At 40.0% G+C, this 17,639-nt stretch overlaps 1 protein-coding gene across 2 annotated transcripts in view; it reads right to left on the bottom strand.

The window, feature by feature from the left end:
• The window catches only part of FAM102B (family with sequence similarity 102 member B), a 98,965-nt gene extending 81,785 nt beyond the window's left edge, over positions 1 to 17,180 (bottom strand). For both annotated transcript variants that reach the window (XR_006206492.1, XM_042953194.1), the window contains exon 1: positions 16,981 to 17,180. Coding sequence is in view for 1 of the 2 variants with exons in the window: in XM_042953194.1 (XP_042809128.1) it covers positions 16,981 to 17,117 (137 nt within the window). In the remaining variant the exon portion in view is untranslated. The remainder of the gene's footprint in view (positions 1 to 16,980) is intronic.
• Between the last annotated feature and the right edge of the window lie 459 nt (positions 17,181 to 17,639).

Here is a 17,639-nt window from a genome sequence, read left to right as displayed (position 1 = left end):
GGGATGAAGAGTACACTTATAATGAGCACTGAGCTGCGTATAGAATGGATGAATCACTATATTGTACACATAAAACTAACACTGTATGTTAACTGTACTGGAATTAAAAAATAAATTAATAAAAAAAAACCCTCTGTGATGGGGGGGGGGGGTCGTCCAAGATGGCAGCATAGGAAGATCCCAAACTCACCTCTTCCCACAGAAACATCACATCTATAGCTACATATGGATCATTTCTCTCTGATAAAGATCTGAAAACAAGATGAAGTACTCTCCACAACAAAGGAAAAGAGGACCACATCAAGATGGGTAGGAGAGGCAGAGACACAGTCTCACAAAAAAACCCACCCCTGGTGTGGTGACACATAAGAGAGAGGGATCTCACCAGATAGGCACTATTCTGGAGGTGTCAGGGGTTGGTACTCCACAATGGGCTCTGCAGCCCCTGGAATATGAACCATGAAGACAAGACCCAAAATGGCTGGTTTGTAAAACCAACAGGACTGATGTCTGGGGGTCCCAAAGTGCTGTAGGATACTATGACTCCCCTCCTGGAGAGCCCATGTACATCCTTACTCACCCTGAGACCCAGTGAAAAACAGCAGTTTGAAAAGAACTGAGGTTTTGTGTGAAGGAGATTCATTTGCTGATCTGGGGGCACTGGGCGGAGGAACGGAGGCTAGTTTAGATGCTTCCTAGATATGAAGGCACTGGCAGAAACCACTGTGGCACTCTCCACATAGACTACTAGCACAGGTGGGTGACCTTAGATGTAGAACTGCTTTGTTAGGATGGGTTGGGTAAGCAGTCATGCTTACCTCTCACCTGCTGAGACCAGAGAGCACATACAGTTGTGGAGTTCTCCCACTCCCTAGCTACAGTATGCCAGCACCGGCTGTTCCAACCCCCCGCCCCCTAGCTGGGGCTGGAAAGTGCGAGTAGTTGGGGCATCCTCCTACTCCCAAGCCTAAAGCCTGTGTATGTGCATGGACCAGGCACTCACTCACTTGCTACACTGCTGAATCATATGAATACATGTGGTTAAGACATTTTCCTGTTGCTTTTCTAACACTGGGGAGCATGTCCTACCCCCTAGATTTTCCAGCTCCTTTACTAAAGCCAGGGGGCATGTGCAATCCATATAGGGGATGTCTGTTGATTATCTGACCCTGCTGGTCAAGAGGACTGGTGTTCCAGAGCTCCATGGGACTGTAACAGTCCAAAAGACAGCTCTTGGCAGGCCATCATGACCTGGGGACTACAAAGACAGCAGACTGAAACACAACTCTAGTCTTCCTGTGAAAAAGGCCTATTTACTTAGCCTGGAGCTTCAGCTCAAGGCATAGGCTTCAGGTTTCCCATACATCTAGAGGCTAACGAGGCCTATCAGGGAATGTAAGCAGGAAAATACCATCCTTGTGCATGCCACTCACCTTGATACGGCTCAACGAGCCTTCCCAGATTTTTGCAACTGTTGCCCAGGGAATACCTCAAGATCTCCTGGTCTGGAGGCTAATATAGATTATGACTGTGGCTCCATAAGATTGTATATATTTGCAAACTTTAAAAGCTCCTGCCTGAGGGTCTGGCTTCCAGTCTGAAACTAGATGCTAAATGAGATTCCTCCCCTTGGATCACTAACAGGTACTGGCACAACCTCAACATGGGAATATCAAGAATAATAAATCAGGTGGCTTAGACAATCACAAAGGTTTGAGAGATAGTCAAGAGTTAGGGCAAAGTTGAATGACAAGGATTATCACCTACACAAGGCCACTCCTTCAAGACAGAGAGGGAGCTGTGTCACCTAATACACATAAACAAACACAGAAAGTCAAGTAAAATAAGGAGTCAAAGAAACACGTTCCAAATAAAAAAACAAGGCAAAACCTCAGAAAAAGGCCTAAATGATACAGGGATAAGTAATGTACCTGATAAAAAATTCAGAGTAATCGTCATAAAGACACTCACCAAACTCAGAAGAATGAACACAGTGAGAACTTCAACAAAGAGATAAAAATATATTTAAAAAGTACCAAACAGAAGTCACAGAGGTGGAGAATACAACAGCTGAACTGAAAAATATACAAGAGGAATTCAACAGTAGACTTGGTGAAGTAGAACTATTGATCAGTGAGGAGGAAGATAAAGCAATGAAACTCACCCAAACAGAAGAGCAAACAGAAATAAGAATTTAAAATATAAAGATAATTTAAGGAATATCTAGGACAACATCAAGTGGAATAACATTTGCATTTCTGGGGTCTTATAGAGAGAAGAAAGAGAGTAAGGGGCAGAAAACTTACCTGAAGAAATATGGCTGAAAAATTCCCTAACCTAGGAAAGGAAACCAATGTCCAGGTCCAGGATGCCCAGACAATTCCAAATAAAATGAACCCAAAGATGCTACCAAGACACATTATGATTAAAATGTCAAAAGTTAAAGAGAGAATCTTAAAAGCAGGAAGAGAAAAACAAATTGTTATGTACAAAGGAAACCCCATGAGGCTATCAGCAGAAACTCTGCAGGTCAAAAGGGAGTAGCATAAAGTATCAAAGTGCTGAAAGGAAAAAACTTCAAACCAAGAATACTCTACCCAGCAAGGTTATCATTTAGATTTGAAGGAGAGAGAAAGAGTTTTCCAGACAAGCAAAAGCTACAGAAGTCCATCACTATTAAAATGGCCTTATAAGAAATATTAAAGAGACTTCTTTAAGCTGAAAAGAAATGGCATTAATTAATAACAAGAAAACATAAGAAAGTAAAAATCTCACTGGAAAAGGTAAATATATAGTAAAGGTAGTGGACTAATAACTTATAAGGCTACTAAAAGGCTAAAAGACAAAAGTAGTAAAATTAAAAACTCTAATAATTAGCTAAGGGATACATAAAACAAAAAGATGTAAAAAGTGACACCAAAAGCATAAAATGTGTCAGGGGAGAATAAAAAATGTAGAGTTTTGGAATGTGTTCAAATTTAAGTTGCTTTCAACTTAAAGTAGACTGCTATATACATAGGATGATATATGTGAGCCTCATGATAACCACAAAGCAAGAACTTATAGCAAATACACAAAACAAAAGGAGGAAGGAATCTGAACACAACACTAAAGAAAGTCATCAAGCCACAAGGGAAAAGAGAAAGAACAAGAAAGGAAGAGAGGAACTACAAAAACAACCAGAAAACACTTAACAAAATTGCAACAAGTACATATCTACCAATAATTGCTTTAAATGTAAATTGGACTAAGTTGTCCAATCAAGAGATGTAGATTAGATGAATGGATTAAGAAACAAGACACATCTATATACCACCTACAAGAGACTCACTTTAGAAGGGCACACATAGACTGAAAGCAAAGGGATGAAAAAAGATGTTCCATGCAAATGAAAACAAAAAGAAAGCTGGTGTAGTTATACTCATATTGGACAAAATAGACTTCAGAATATTCTGTTTAAAGCAAAAATGATTAAGATCACAAACCAGCAAAAAGATACAACATTTATAAATATAAATACACCCAACATAAAAGCACCAAAATATCTAAAGCAAATATTAAAAGACCTAAAGGGCCAATTGATAGCAACATAATAATAATATGGAATTTTAACACCTCAATTACATCAATGGATAGATTACCTACGTAGAAAACCATAAGGAAATATTAGCTTTAAATTTTTTTTTTTAATGTTTATTTATTTTTGAGACAGAGAGAGACAAAGCATGAACGGGGGAGGGGCAGAGAGAGAGGGAGACACAGAATCAGAAGCAGGCTCCAGGCTCTGAGCCATCAGCCCAGAGCCCGACGCGGGGCTCGAACTCACGGACCGCGAGATCGTGACCTGAGCCGAAGTCGGACGCTCAACCGACTGAGCCACCCAGGCGCCCCGGGAAATATTAGCTTTAAATGACATGTTAGACAAGATGGACTTAATAGATATATACAGAATATTCCATCCAAAAGCATCTGAATACACATTCTTCTCAAGTACCTAGGAAACATTCTCCGGGATCAAATCACATTGTAGGACACATAACAAATCTCAATAAAGTCAACAGGACTGAAATAATATCACTCATCTTTCCTGACCACAATGGTATAAAACTAGAAATCACAAGAAGAAAACTGGAACAACTACAGGTACATGGAGATTAAACAACATATTACTGAACAACTACTAAGTCACTGAAGAAATCAAAGGAGAAATAACAAAATATCTAAAGACTAATGAAAGCAGAAATATACCAAAATCTGTGATACAGTAAAAGAGGTTCTAAGAGACAAATTTCATAGCAATACCTCAAGAAATAAGAGAAATATCAAATAAACACTTTAACTTTACACCTAAAGAAACAAGACAAAGAAGAACACATGAAGCCCAAAGTTAGGAGAAAGAAGGAAATAATAAAGATCAGAGTGGATAAATAAAAGAGAGACTTAAAAAGACAAATGGTCAATGAAACTAAGAGCTGGTTCTTTGAAAAGGTAAATAAAATTGACAAACCTTTAGCTAGATTCCCCAAGAGAAAAAAGAAAGATGGCTCAAATAAATTCAGAAATTAAAGGGGAGAAGTTACAACTTCTCAGAAATACAAAGGATCACAAGAGGATACTAAGAACAATTATATGACAACAAATTGGACAGTGCAGAAGAAATGGATAAATTCCTAGAAGTTTACAATCTTCCAAGACTGAATCATGAAGAAATAGAAACTCTGAACATACTGATTACTACTAAAGAGATCAAATCAATAATCAAAAATCTCTCAACAAACAGAAGTCCAGGACCAGATGGTTTCACTGGAGAATTCTACCAAAAATTCAAAGATTGAATACCTATCTTTCCCAGACTCTTTAAACACTATTTTTTAAAAGTTTATTTATTTTTGGAGAAGGGTGGGGGGAGAGCACACAAGCAGGGGAAGGGCAGAGAGAGGGAGAGAGAGAATCCCAAGCAGGCTTCTGCTATCAGCAAGGAACCCAATGCGGGGCTTGATCCCATGAACCATGAGATCATGACCTGAGCTGAAATCAAGAGTGGGATGCTTAACCAACTGAGCCACTCAGGCGCCCCCTTCCCAAACTCTTAAAAACAAAACAAACAAAAAACACTGAAGAGGGAAAGCTCCTAAACTCATTTTATGAGGCCAGCACTACCCTGATATCAAAATGACATAATGATACTGCACACAAAAATAGAATTACAGGCCAATATTCCTGATGATCATAGCTGCACTATACTCACAAAATACTAGCAAACTGAATTCAACAATACATTAAACGGATCATATACCAAGATCAAATAAATGGGATTTATTTCAGGGATGCATGGATGGTTAAATACCTGTAAATCAATCAACATTATGTACCACATTAACAAAATAAAAGATAAAAAGCATACAATCATCTCAATAAATGCAGAAAAAGCATTTGACAAAATGCAACATTCACTCAAGATAAAAACTCTCAACAAATTGGGTATAAAGGGAATGTACCTCAACATAATAAAGACCATAACTGACAAAATCACAGCTAATGTCATACTAGACAGTGAAAATCTAAAAGCTTTTCCTTTAGGATCAGGAACAAGACAAGGATGCCCACTATCCCTACTTTTATTCAACACAGCATTGGCAGGCTTAGCCACAAAAATTATGCAAGAAAATGAAATAAAAGGCATATAATTTGGAAATGAAGTGAAATTGTCACATTTGCAGATGACACTATTTGCGGATGACATGATACTACATATAGAAAGCATTAAAGATTGTACCAAAAGACAGTACTAATAAACGAATTCAGTAAAGCTGCAGGATACAAAATTAATACACAAAAATCTGTTGCATTTCCATACACCAACAACAAAGTAGCAGAAAGAGAAATCAAGAGAATAATCCCATTTACAATTCTATAAAAAAGAATAAAATAGGGGTGCCTAGCTAGCTCAGTCAGTTGAGTGTACAACTCTTGATTTCAGCTCAGGTCATGATCCCAGGGTTGTGGGATGGAGCCCCATGCTGGACTCCATGCTGAGCGTGGGGCTTTCTTGGGATTCTCCTTCTCTCTCCCTCTCTGCTGCCCCCATCCCCCTTTATGCACTCTTTCTCTCTCTTTCTCTCTCTCTCTCTCTAAAAAAAATAAATAAATTTTAGGAAAAAGAGTAAGTTACCTAGAAATAAATTTAACCAAGAAGGAAGAGACCTAAAAACTGAAAAGTATAAGACATTGATGAAAGAAACTGAAGATGACATAAAAAAGTGTAAAGATATTCTAGGCTCATGGACTAGATTAATATTGTTTAAATTAAAAAAAAATTTTTTACATTTATTTTATTATTTTTGAGAGAGTGAGACAGAGTGCAAGTGGGGAGGAACAGAGAGAGTAGGAGACACAGAATCTGAAGCAGCCTCCAGGCTCTGAGCAAGCAGTCAGCACAGAGCCTGATGCGGGGCTCAAATCCAGGAACTGTGAGATTATGACCTGAGCTGAAGTTGGATGCTTAACTGAGCCACCCAGGCACCTCTGGATTAATACTGTTTAAATGTCCATACTACTCAAAGCAATCCACAGATTCAATGTAATCCCTATTAAATTCCAAATACATTTTTCACAGAACTGAAACCAGTAATTCTAAAATTTGTATGGAACCACAAAAGATCCTGAATAGCAAAAATAACATTGACAAAGAAGAACAAAGCCAAAGGTATCACACTACTTGATTTCAAACTATACTACAAAGCTATGGTAATCAGAACACTATGACACTGACATAAAACTGACACACAGATGAGTGAAAAAGAATAGAGAGCCCAGAAATAAACCCATGCATATATATTCAATTAATTTAGAACAAAGGAGGACTACCTGGATGGTTCAGTCAGTTAAGCGTCTTGACTTTGGCTCAGGTCATGATCTCCCGGTTTGTGAGTTCAAGCCCCATATTGGGCTCTGCGCTGACAGTGCAGAGCCTGCTTGGGATTCTCTCTCCCTCCCCCAAATGCACTCTCTAAATAAATAAATAAATAAAAAATATTAGGACAAAGGAGGCAAGAATATACAATGGGGAAAGGACAGTCACTTCAATAAATGGTGTTTGGAAAACTGGACAGCCACCTGCAAAAAAATGAACTGAACCACTATCTTATACCATACATAAAAATCAACTCAAAATGGACTAAAGACTTGAATGTTAAACCTGAAATCATAAAACTCCTAGAAGAAAACATAAGTGGTAAACTTCTTTACATTGGTCCAAGTGATGTTTTTTGATCTGACTCCAAAAGCAAAAGAAACAAAGCAAAAATAAACAAATGGGACAATCTTAACTAAAAAGCTTCTGCACAGCAAAGGAAACCAACAAAATGAAAATGCAACCTACTGAATGGGAAAAGATATTTGCAAGTCATATATCCAATAAAGAGATTAATATCCCATATATAAAGGATTCATACAACTCAATAATAAATAGACAAACAATCAAATTAAAAATAGAGAGGGGTGCCTGGGTGGCTCAGTTGATTAAGTGTTCGACTTTGGCTCAGGTCATGATCTCACGGTTCATGATTTCAAGCCCCATATCAGGCTCTCTGCTGTTAGCACAGAGCTGGCTTAGATCCTCTGTCCCTCTCTCTCTCTCTCTGCCCCTCCCTGTGCTCTCTCTCTCAAAAATAAATAAACATTAAAATTTTTTTAAAGATTAAAAAAATAGGCACATATTTCATTTTATTCATGGCTGAGTAATATTCCTGTGTGTGTGTGTGTGTGTGTAGACACACATCTTTTTTTATCCATTCATCAGTCAATGGACACTTGGGCTGTTTCCATAATTTGGCTATTATAGACAATGCTGCTATAAACATCAGGGTGCATGTACCCCTTTGAATTGGTATTTTTGTATTCCTTGGGTAAATACCTGATAGTTCAACTGCTGGATCGTAGGGTAGTTCTGTTTTTAATTTTTTGAGGAACCTCCATACTGTTTCCAAAATGGCCATACCTGTTTGCATTCCCACCAACAGTGCGAGAAGGTTCCCCATTCACCACATCCTCACCACCACCTGTTGTTTCTTGTGTTGTTGATTTTAGCCATTCTTATAGGTGTGTGGTGATATCTTATTGTAGTTTTGATTTGTATATCCCTGATGATTAGTGATGTTGAGCATCTTTTCATGTGTCTGTTAGCCATCTGCATGTCTTTTTTTTTTTTTTAATTTTTTTTTTTTAACGTTTACTTATTTTTGAGACAGAGAGAGACAGAGCATGTACAGGGGAGGGGCAGAGACAGAGGAAGACACAGAATCTGAAACAGGCTGCAGGCTCTGAGCGCTCAGCACAGAGCCCGACGCGGGGCTCGAACTCACGGGCCATGAGATCATGACCTGAGCCGAAGTCGGACGCTTAACCAACCAAGCCACCCAGGCGCCCCAATCTGCATGTCTTCTTTGGAGAAATGTCTGTTCATGTCTTCTGCCCATTTTTTAATTGGATTATTTGTCTTTTGGGGGTTGAGTTTCATAAGTTCTTTATATATTCTGGACACTAGCCCTTCATCAGATATGTCATTTGCATATATCTTCTCCCATTCTGTAGGCTGCCTTTTAGTCTTGCTGATTATTTCCTTCGCTGTGCAGAAGCTTTTTATCTTGATGAAGTCCCAATAGTTTATTTTTGCTTTTGTTTCCTTTGCTTCAAGAGACATATCTACAATGAAATCTTGTCATTTGTGAGGACATGGATGGAGCTAGAGAGTATTGTGCTAAGCAAAATAAGTCAGAGAAAGACATTACCATATGATTTCACTCATATGTGTAATTTAAGAAACAAAATAAATGAGCAAAGAGAAAAAGAAAAGAGAGGCAAACCAAGAACAGACTCTTAATACAGAGAACCAACTGATGGTTACCAGAGGGAAGGTGGGTGGGGGGATGTGTTTAATAGGTGATGGGGATTAAGAAGCACACTTGTTTTGATAAGCACCAAGTGTTGTATGGAAGTGCAGAATCACTTTGTTGTACACCTGAAACCAATAATGCACTATATGTTATCTAACTGGAATTCAAATAAAAACTAAAAAAAATAGGCAGAGGATTTAAATAGATGTTTTTCTAAAGAAGACATACAGATAGCTAACAGGCACATGAAAAGATGCTCAACATCACGAATCATCAGGGAAATGCAAATCAAAACCACAACGAAATACGTTACACCTTTAAGAATAACTATTATCAAAAAGACAAGAAATAACAAGTATTAGGGAGGATGTGAAGAAAAGGGAACCCTACTGGTGGGAATGTAAATTGGTGCGGCCACTATGGAAATCAGTATGGAGATTCCTCAAAAAATTAAAAATAGAGCTACCATATGATCCAGCAATTTCACTACTGGCTATCTATCTGAAGAAAAAAATATTAATTCAAAAAGATATACTCACCCTATGTTCACTACAGCATTATTTACTATAGCCAAGATAATAGAAACATGTGTCTATTGATGTGTCCATTGATGGATGAATGGATAAAGATATGGTATACATATATAATGGAATATTATTCAGTTATAAAGAAGAATGATTTCTTGCCATTTGTGGCAATGGCACAATGGATGGATCTTGTATTATAATAAAAGAAATAAATCTGACAAAGAAAGACAAATACTGTATGATTTAACTTACATATTGAAACTAAAAAACAAAACAAGGGACACCTGGGTGGCTTAGTTGGTTGCGCATCCAACTTCAGCTCAGGTCATGATCTCATGGTTCATGGGGTCCAGCCTTGTGTCGGGCTCTATGCTGACAGCTCAGAGCCTGGAACCTGCTTCGGATTCTATGTATCCCTCTCTCTCTGCCCCTCCCCTGCTCACACTCTGTCTCTGTCTCTCAAAAATAAATGAAAATGGTAAAAAAAAATTTTTTTAAATAAAACCCAGACTCATAGATATAGGGAACAGACTGGTGGTTGTTAGAGAGAAAGGGTTGGGAGGATGCGAAATGAGTGAAGGGTATTCAGAAGTACAAACTTCCAGTTATAAAATAAATAAACCATGGGGATGTAGTATACAGCGTGGGAAATACAGTCAATAATAGAGTATTAACTTTGTAAGGTGACAAATGGTAATTAGACTTATTGTGGTGACCACTTTGCAATGTATACAAATGTCAAATCCCTATGTTGTACACCTGAAACTAATATGATATATATGTTAATTATGAAAAAATAGAATTCTGTGCCATATGGCCAAACAGCATTTCTAATACTGGTTATTTTTCATATTTGCTAATCATTAGTATTTTTTACCTTAAAAAGTCAACTTAATGTACTGAAGGGCAAGTTGATAATTCATCAAGGGCATTAGAAATCTGCATTCACTTTGATTCAGTAATTCCATTTCTAAGTATTAGTCCTAAAAAATAATAATGGATGTGCACAAAATTTGGTTTTAATGATGCTCACTGTAGTGTGTTCATAAAAGTATTAATTAAAAAGATAGCAGAGAGGGGCACCTGGGTGGCTCAGTCGGTTAAGCATCTGACTCTTGGTTTCAGCTCAGGTAATGATCTCACGGTTTGTGGTTTTGAGCCCCATAAGGGGCTCTGTGCTAATGGTGCGGAGCCTGCCTGGGATTTTCTCTCTGCGCCCCTCACCGCCCCCAAGCCCCGCCCCACTCCTGGGCACTCTCTCAAGATAAATAAATAAGCTTAAAAAAAAAAAAGGTAGCATAGAATAAAGACTATTTCAAAAGAGGCATGGTTCAATTAACCATGGAGATCCATACAATGGAATGAATGATAACAACCTATTAAAAAATATTTTGTAATTGAATATGTAATGATATGGGAAGATACATTAAGGGAAAAACATATTAAGTACATTATGATACTATTTTGGATTTTAAAAAAGTATGTGATGTGATGTGATCTGTGGGTGTGTATCAATAAAGACTCCCATGTTATATACCAAAATATAATAGCGATACTTTCTAGTTGGTCCTTTATATGCAACTTTTGTTCTTTCTTTTTGCTTTTCTATTTCCTAAATTTTTAAAAAAATTTTTTAAATGTTTGTTTATTTTTTTAGAGGGAGATAGAATCCAAAGCAGGTTCTGCACTGTCATTGCAAAACCCCATGTGGGGCTTGAATCCACAAACCCAACCATGAGATCACGACCTGAGCTGAAGTCGGACATTCAACCTACTGAGCCACCCAGGCACCCGTCTATTTTCTAAATTTTTCATAAGAATCTCTCACTTTTGCAATATGGAAAAAAATTACTAAAAATAAGTACACAATGCGCAGTGAACTAAAATCTTGAAAACATGAAGACATACTCTGGCCAAAGAGAAGAAATCCCTTCAGCTTGTTTACAGAGTAAAAGATCCAACACGCAGATGTGCTCATTAGTTTCCCAGACACTCCCTGAATTCACATGGTTTTTGCCACAGGCTCATATGAAACTTAGAGAAGTATTTAGTGATGAGCACAGAAAAAGCTGAACAAAATATGGCAAACTTGGGAATCCTAAAAATGCAGGAAAATTTTCTTCTTATTCCTTTATTAAGGGAAAAAGAAATGAAACTTCTTCTCACAGTCTTAAGAAACCTCAAGAGATTTAAATGCTTTTACAAAGAAAGCATGCTCTTAAAAGATTTAAATAATGTAATTTTCTGTCTTTTTGAAAGGTTCAAAAATATTTTATTAGGCAATAATTGGGTTTCAGTTTATTAGATTACTGTAATCATACAAAGTGTTATCTGAATGTTTTATTTATTATGATATGGAAAATCTGACAATTTTAATAACATTTATCACAAATAAACACATTCTGGTCTTTATATTATTTCTAACCCCTTCACTAAGCACACTTTCCCAGGAGAAACTGGATCCTTCTAAAATTAATTTTCACTACTAATCTTTAAAAAGGCAAAACAGTATAAGGAAATTCTAGATGAAAAGTTTAGTAAGCAGCCTTATTTGCAATAGAACAGAACCTAAGAAATCTACAATAAATGTCTCTAAGTGCTTATCAGGCTCACTGTCATCTCAATGTTGTGTGTTAAACGTAAAACCTACCTCTTCATATCCTCCCCCCACAGTATTCTATCAACAAATACACCTCAAATACACCACGATATACCTCAACAAAACAAAATGAAACAAAGATTCTTCTGGACTTCTTTGTCATGTCATAAGGGCATTTGTCATAGCATTATCATTTTATCAGTTACTTATATAGAACAACCTCCAAGTTCAGGTTCTTATTAGCTCCTTCCTGGGTTATTTTAACAGACTCCTACTTTGTCTCCCCACTTCTAGTCTATCCCCACTTGAATCTGACAAACATCAGCCCGCTAGCCATCTTCAATACCATTTTAATCACATTACACCTTAGTGCAAGAATCTCAAATTGACTTTTATCCAATGAGCAGTGGAAAGCAAACTCTTTGTAATGGTTTCAAAGTCTTTATCTTTGCTTCTGTTCGGTGTGAACTCTCTCTGCAATCAGGCTGATCTGTCACCAGCTCCTACTGATAACCTGCTCAAGCTGCCCTCTCACCCTCACTTCCTTGTCAATGCAAATTCAGCCTCCTGGCATGCTCAGCTGAAAAGCCAATATGGTTTTCAGTAACCATTTCAGCTGCAAATAAATTCTCTACCTACAGAATTTCAACAACACTCATATACTGTCTCACCCATTGATTAGCCACTAAATCATACTGTCTCCTACTGGTAAGCAATTATACATCTATGATCTAATTTCATTAAGTAGAGCTAATTCATTTATGGGCATTTTTATTTGTTGTCCTTCTCAGAGCCCCTGATACACAGTTAGAAACCTGGTAAATGCTCAATTAATATTTGGTGAGCAATGAATGATCTGCATCTTTAATTTCTGTATAAAGCTAAATATATTTATAATTTGAGATGTACCTCTAAGGCTTTTCTCTAAAAAAATGAATTATTATTTTATGTACATTCATGCATCAGGGGTCTCCAAGAATATCCCCAGGTTGAGTGATCCACTGGGAAGACTCATAAGACTCAGCATATAGTCATACTCATTTCTAAGATGTATTATAGTGAAAGGACACAAAGCAGAATCAGTAAAGGGAAAAGGTTCATGGACCAAAGTCCTTGGAAACCATGGGCAAGTTTCTAAGTCTTCCCAGTGGAGTCACCCAGAACACAGTTTCTCTGGCATCAAATTGTGGCAACACCTGTCGTCTACCAAGGAAGCTCATTTGGTGATGGTCATATAGCCACCCTTCCCCTGGCACAGACCAAAATTCCAGACTCCTAGAAAGTATTCAGCATAAATCACATTGTTTGTAGTCTAGGCAGTGAGACACTCTAAAGTTTTACATCAGCGTAGGGAACTGGTGACCATTCAAGTTCCCTGATGCCAGCAAAAACATTGTAAGCAGGCCTTTTTAAGAAATTAGTTTTGGGCCTGCTATGTTAACCCTTTTCTATGAAGTTAATTTCATATATTTTTTTAAAATGTTTATTTATTTTTGAGAGAGTGAGACAGAGCGTGAACAGGGGAGGGCCAGAGAGAGGGAGACACAGAATTGGAAGCAGACTCCAGGCTCTGAGCTGTCAGCACAGAGCCCAATCAGGGCTCGAACTCAGGAACTATGAATCATGACCTGAGCTGAAGTTGGATGCCCAACCAACTGAGCCACCCAGGTGCCCCAATTTCATATTTTTTATGGGAGAAATGTTATAGCGTTAGCCATATTTGATTTATAGGAGGCACATAAAGTTATTTAAAAAAATTAAATTCTAGCATTTAATTACAGATGCAATGCCTAGCCTGGTACCCAATAATTAAAAATTAGGTAATTTGGGGCGCCTGGGTGGCTCAGTCGGTTAAGCCGCCGACTTCGGCTCAGGTCATGATCTTGCGGTCCGTGAGTTCAAGCCCCGCGTCGGGCTCTGTGCTGACAGCTCAGAGCCTGGAGCCTGTTTCAGATTCTGTGTCTCCCTCTCTCTGACCCTCCCCTGTTCATGCTCGGTCTCTCTCTGTCTCAAAAATAAATAAACATTAAAAAAAAATTTAAAAAAAAAAAAAATTAGGTAATTTAAAAATAATTCACATCCTTTAGATATTTCAGGTTTTTTTCTCCCCTTGTAGAATAAGGTACATTTTTCAATTTTTTTTTTTTTTTTTTTTTTATAATTTTTTTTTTTTTTTTTTAATTTTTTTTTTTTCAACGTTTTTTATTTATTTTTGGGACAGAGAGAGACAGAGCATGAACGGGGGAGGGTCAGAGAGAGAGGGAGACACAGAATCGGAAACAGGCTCCAGGCTCCGAGCCATCAGCCCAGAGCCTGACGCGGGGCTCGAACTCACAGACCGCGAGATCGTGACCTGGCTGAAGTCGGACGCTTAACCGACTGCGCCACCCAGGCGCCCCTTCAATTTTTTTTAATGTTTATTTATTTTTGAGAGAGACAGAGCGTGAGTGGGGGAAGGGCAGAGAGATAGAGGGAGACACAGAATCTGAAGCAGGCTCCAGGCTCTGAGCTGTCAGCACAGAGCCTGACGTGGGGCTTGAACTCACAGACCGCGAAATCATGACCTGAGCCGAAGTCTGACACTTAACTATTTGAGCCACCCAGGCGCCCCTAAGGTATCGTTTTCAAACCAACACTTTTGTAATTGTCAGGATAAAGGAGTTAAGTATCAACATCTAAAGGAAGCAAACCCTCTCAGACAAGCTCCTCGTCTTCTCTTTAAATGTCAATTGGGTGCTAGAGCACTGTGATATCTGTTTTTGGTACATCAACTTACTAAATCCTCACAACAACCCCATATGCCAGTGATGGTTTCTATTTTGTAGATGCAATCTTTGAGAGGCTGAGTAACCTACCCAGGTTTACCACGGTGGAGTCAGGATTTAGGCTCAGATCTGCCTTATCCTAAGTCCTTGCTCTTAGCTTTACACAAACTACCTCTCCCTAACAAGGCACAGGCTCCTTATGAATCCTTTCCCTCAAAACTACAGGGGTTTTTATTTGGCCACATAGAGCACTATTCTCAACCCTACTGATTTTCATTAAGGTCACATTTTTGTTGGAAGAGAAGGGGGTAAATTTAACCCAGGATACTCTGCTTTTTCCTTTCCAACTCTTGCAAATTAGAAATCAAATTATACCCCTTGCTTGTTAAAACCATTAGGAAGCTCCCTACTCAGTACAGCACACTTTTCTCCTTCATCTGGCATCAATCTGAAATCAGACAGACCCATATCAAGATCTTGGCATTTCACTTACCACATGTGGATGCCTTGGGAAAGTTAACCTGAGTCTCCGTTTATTCATTCATAAAATGTGAATCCCTACCTCACAGGTTTTCTGTGAGAATGAAATAAGGTAATAAGCTTAAAGGACCCAACTTACATGTATTCGCTGAATAAATGATTACCTGCAACACTGAAATAACGGATTTGTCAGTAGCAAGCCAAATCAATAATCTGAGGGAGGAAAGAGTTAAGAGAGAAGTAGTGCCCTGACCACCAGGTGTCATCACTGGCCCAGAAGAGCTGGCCTAACAGCCATTAGTGGGGCATGTGACCCTGCAGCAAACAGGGTAAGATCCAGGATAAGGCAGTCATTTGTACCTACAGGACATTCAAGAATTGGCTTTGGTTTTTCAACACTTTAGGAGCTGGTACAATAGTTGGTGCACCATTTTAAGTTACACTGTTCTCCTACCAGTGTGTTAAAATGATTGCAGTGTAATTAATTAGCTGAATAGCCACAAAAGATTTGTCATCAGTTTAATTTTTAAAAGTATCCTTGGCTGACTGTTTTTTAATTCTGAGAGTCAATAATGTTTTATAAATCCTTGGCTTCAGCCAACTAGCCATTACATTTTCTGGCTTCTACAGGCTTCAGTGTTGCCATTGTAGACAATCTTCTGGCCCCAATTTCACAACCTATTTATCTTATTCTCTTTACATTAATAGGGATGACAGATCAAAAGAAAGCAGAATATTTTTTAGGGTAAAAATAAAGTTCATGAACAGTAAATTTAGGCAAAATAAGTATTAATTGTTAATCTCCTTTCTTGATCTCAGGAACTTAAAAGTTCATTTTTAAAAATTATGTAAATTTCCTATTTTCTTAAAGAACACTTACCTTAGGGCAAATCTGTCAACCTACCCAATAGACCTTAAATTACTTAAGGAACACTATCACCCTTGACTTCAGTCCGCAATCTGCCAACGACTCTCCCTGAGAGTGCCTTGGGGTTCATTTCAAAATGAGCACAGGTCTGGGCTCTCCTTCTGGTTCCAAGTCCTTTATACTGAGAGCCACTAGTGGCCACCTCAAGGCTGGTAATTCAGTGAGTGTTGAGCGCGTAACTGGAGACGCAGCTCTCCGATGAGGCACAGACTGTTGTCTCATCTGCCAGGGAACACTTGACTGAAGTCAAGACAAGCCTGATCAGGCCTACCCTGGCCACATCCTGGGCTTCTGAGTACCCCCCCTCCCCCCCCCCCCAGTAAGAAACAAAAGAAAAGGAGTTAATGCTAAGCACAGGTTTCTGTTCAGAGCGAGGGCTCTTGGAACGCAAGCGGTTTGGGTTATTTTTGTTTCTGTTTCAATAACAGTTCAATTTCCACTTTGCATTTCACAAATACGTAAATGTCTTAAGAGAAACCAGAAGCATTCTCTCCCTTCTGGCCACTGCACCCATTCCTAGAGAATTTAGGAGGGAAGAGTAGATACCAGGAACCATCTGGAATCAGGAGAGCAGGAGCCAAGCCCAGCTGGGATGGACCCATTTGCGAAGCACTTTGTGCAGATCAATAAACTCCTGACTGATTTCAGACTGGGTCCCTAGAGGACGAGGAGCTCACGAGGCTGGCCTTCCCCCTGAAGTAAACGGGCCAAGGAAAGACAAGCTGCCCATGAAACAAACCCCTTCGGGGCAGGCGGAACGGCTCGGGAGGCGCCGAGGGCGAGTTACCTGGGGGACTCCGCGGTGAAGCTGCCGCCGTCCAGCAGCCGCATCTTGCAGAAGAGGACCCCATTGACGAAGGGCACCGAGGAGAGCTCCTCGAGCTCAAAGTCCACCTTAAACTTAAACTTCTTCTTCTTCATCATCGTGAGAGCCAAACGCCGGCGAGCGGGATGCGGGGGCGGCCCCAAGGGGCGCGCGGACCGGCGCCGCCGCCTCAGCTCGCCGGAGACCCGGGTCCGCGCAGCCCCAGGGCCAGGGCCAGGGCCGCGAGCTGCGCGCGGGGGCGCGGCCGGGGGGCGCCGCGGGCCGGCTAGAGCCGGGGCAGGGGCCGCCGCCGCCTCCGCCGCCGCCTCTCGCGGCAGCCCGGGCCGGAGCGCGGCGGCGAGGACCCCGCCCGCCCGCGAAGAGCGATCGTGCTGCAGCTCGCCTGGGCGGTGGGCGCCTTTTCGGTGTGCAGCTCGCCGCCGCCGCCGCGCGTCTGAGAGCCCAGAGAGGCGAAGACTTGAAGACTGCCGTTGCCGCCGCCTCCTCAGCGCCAACGGGGCCAGAGGCGCCCCCAGCGGCGGCGGCCAGCAGCGCACCGCGGGGCGGAAGCGGGAGGGCGGGCGAGGAAATTCGGGGCGGGCGGGCGCTTCGCCGGGAAATTGACCCACGAGGGCAGTTAG

The sequence above is a fragment of the Panthera leo genome, chromosome C1 (genome assembly GCF_018350215.1).
Source record: "Panthera leo isolate Ple1 chromosome C1, P.leo_Ple1_pat1.1, whole genome shotgun sequence".
NCBI lineage: Eukaryota > Metazoa > Chordata > Mammalia > Carnivora > Felidae > Panthera > Panthera leo.
The sequence above is the reverse complement of the archived record's forward strand: the minus strand, read 5'-3'. Positions and strand labels throughout refer to the sequence as shown.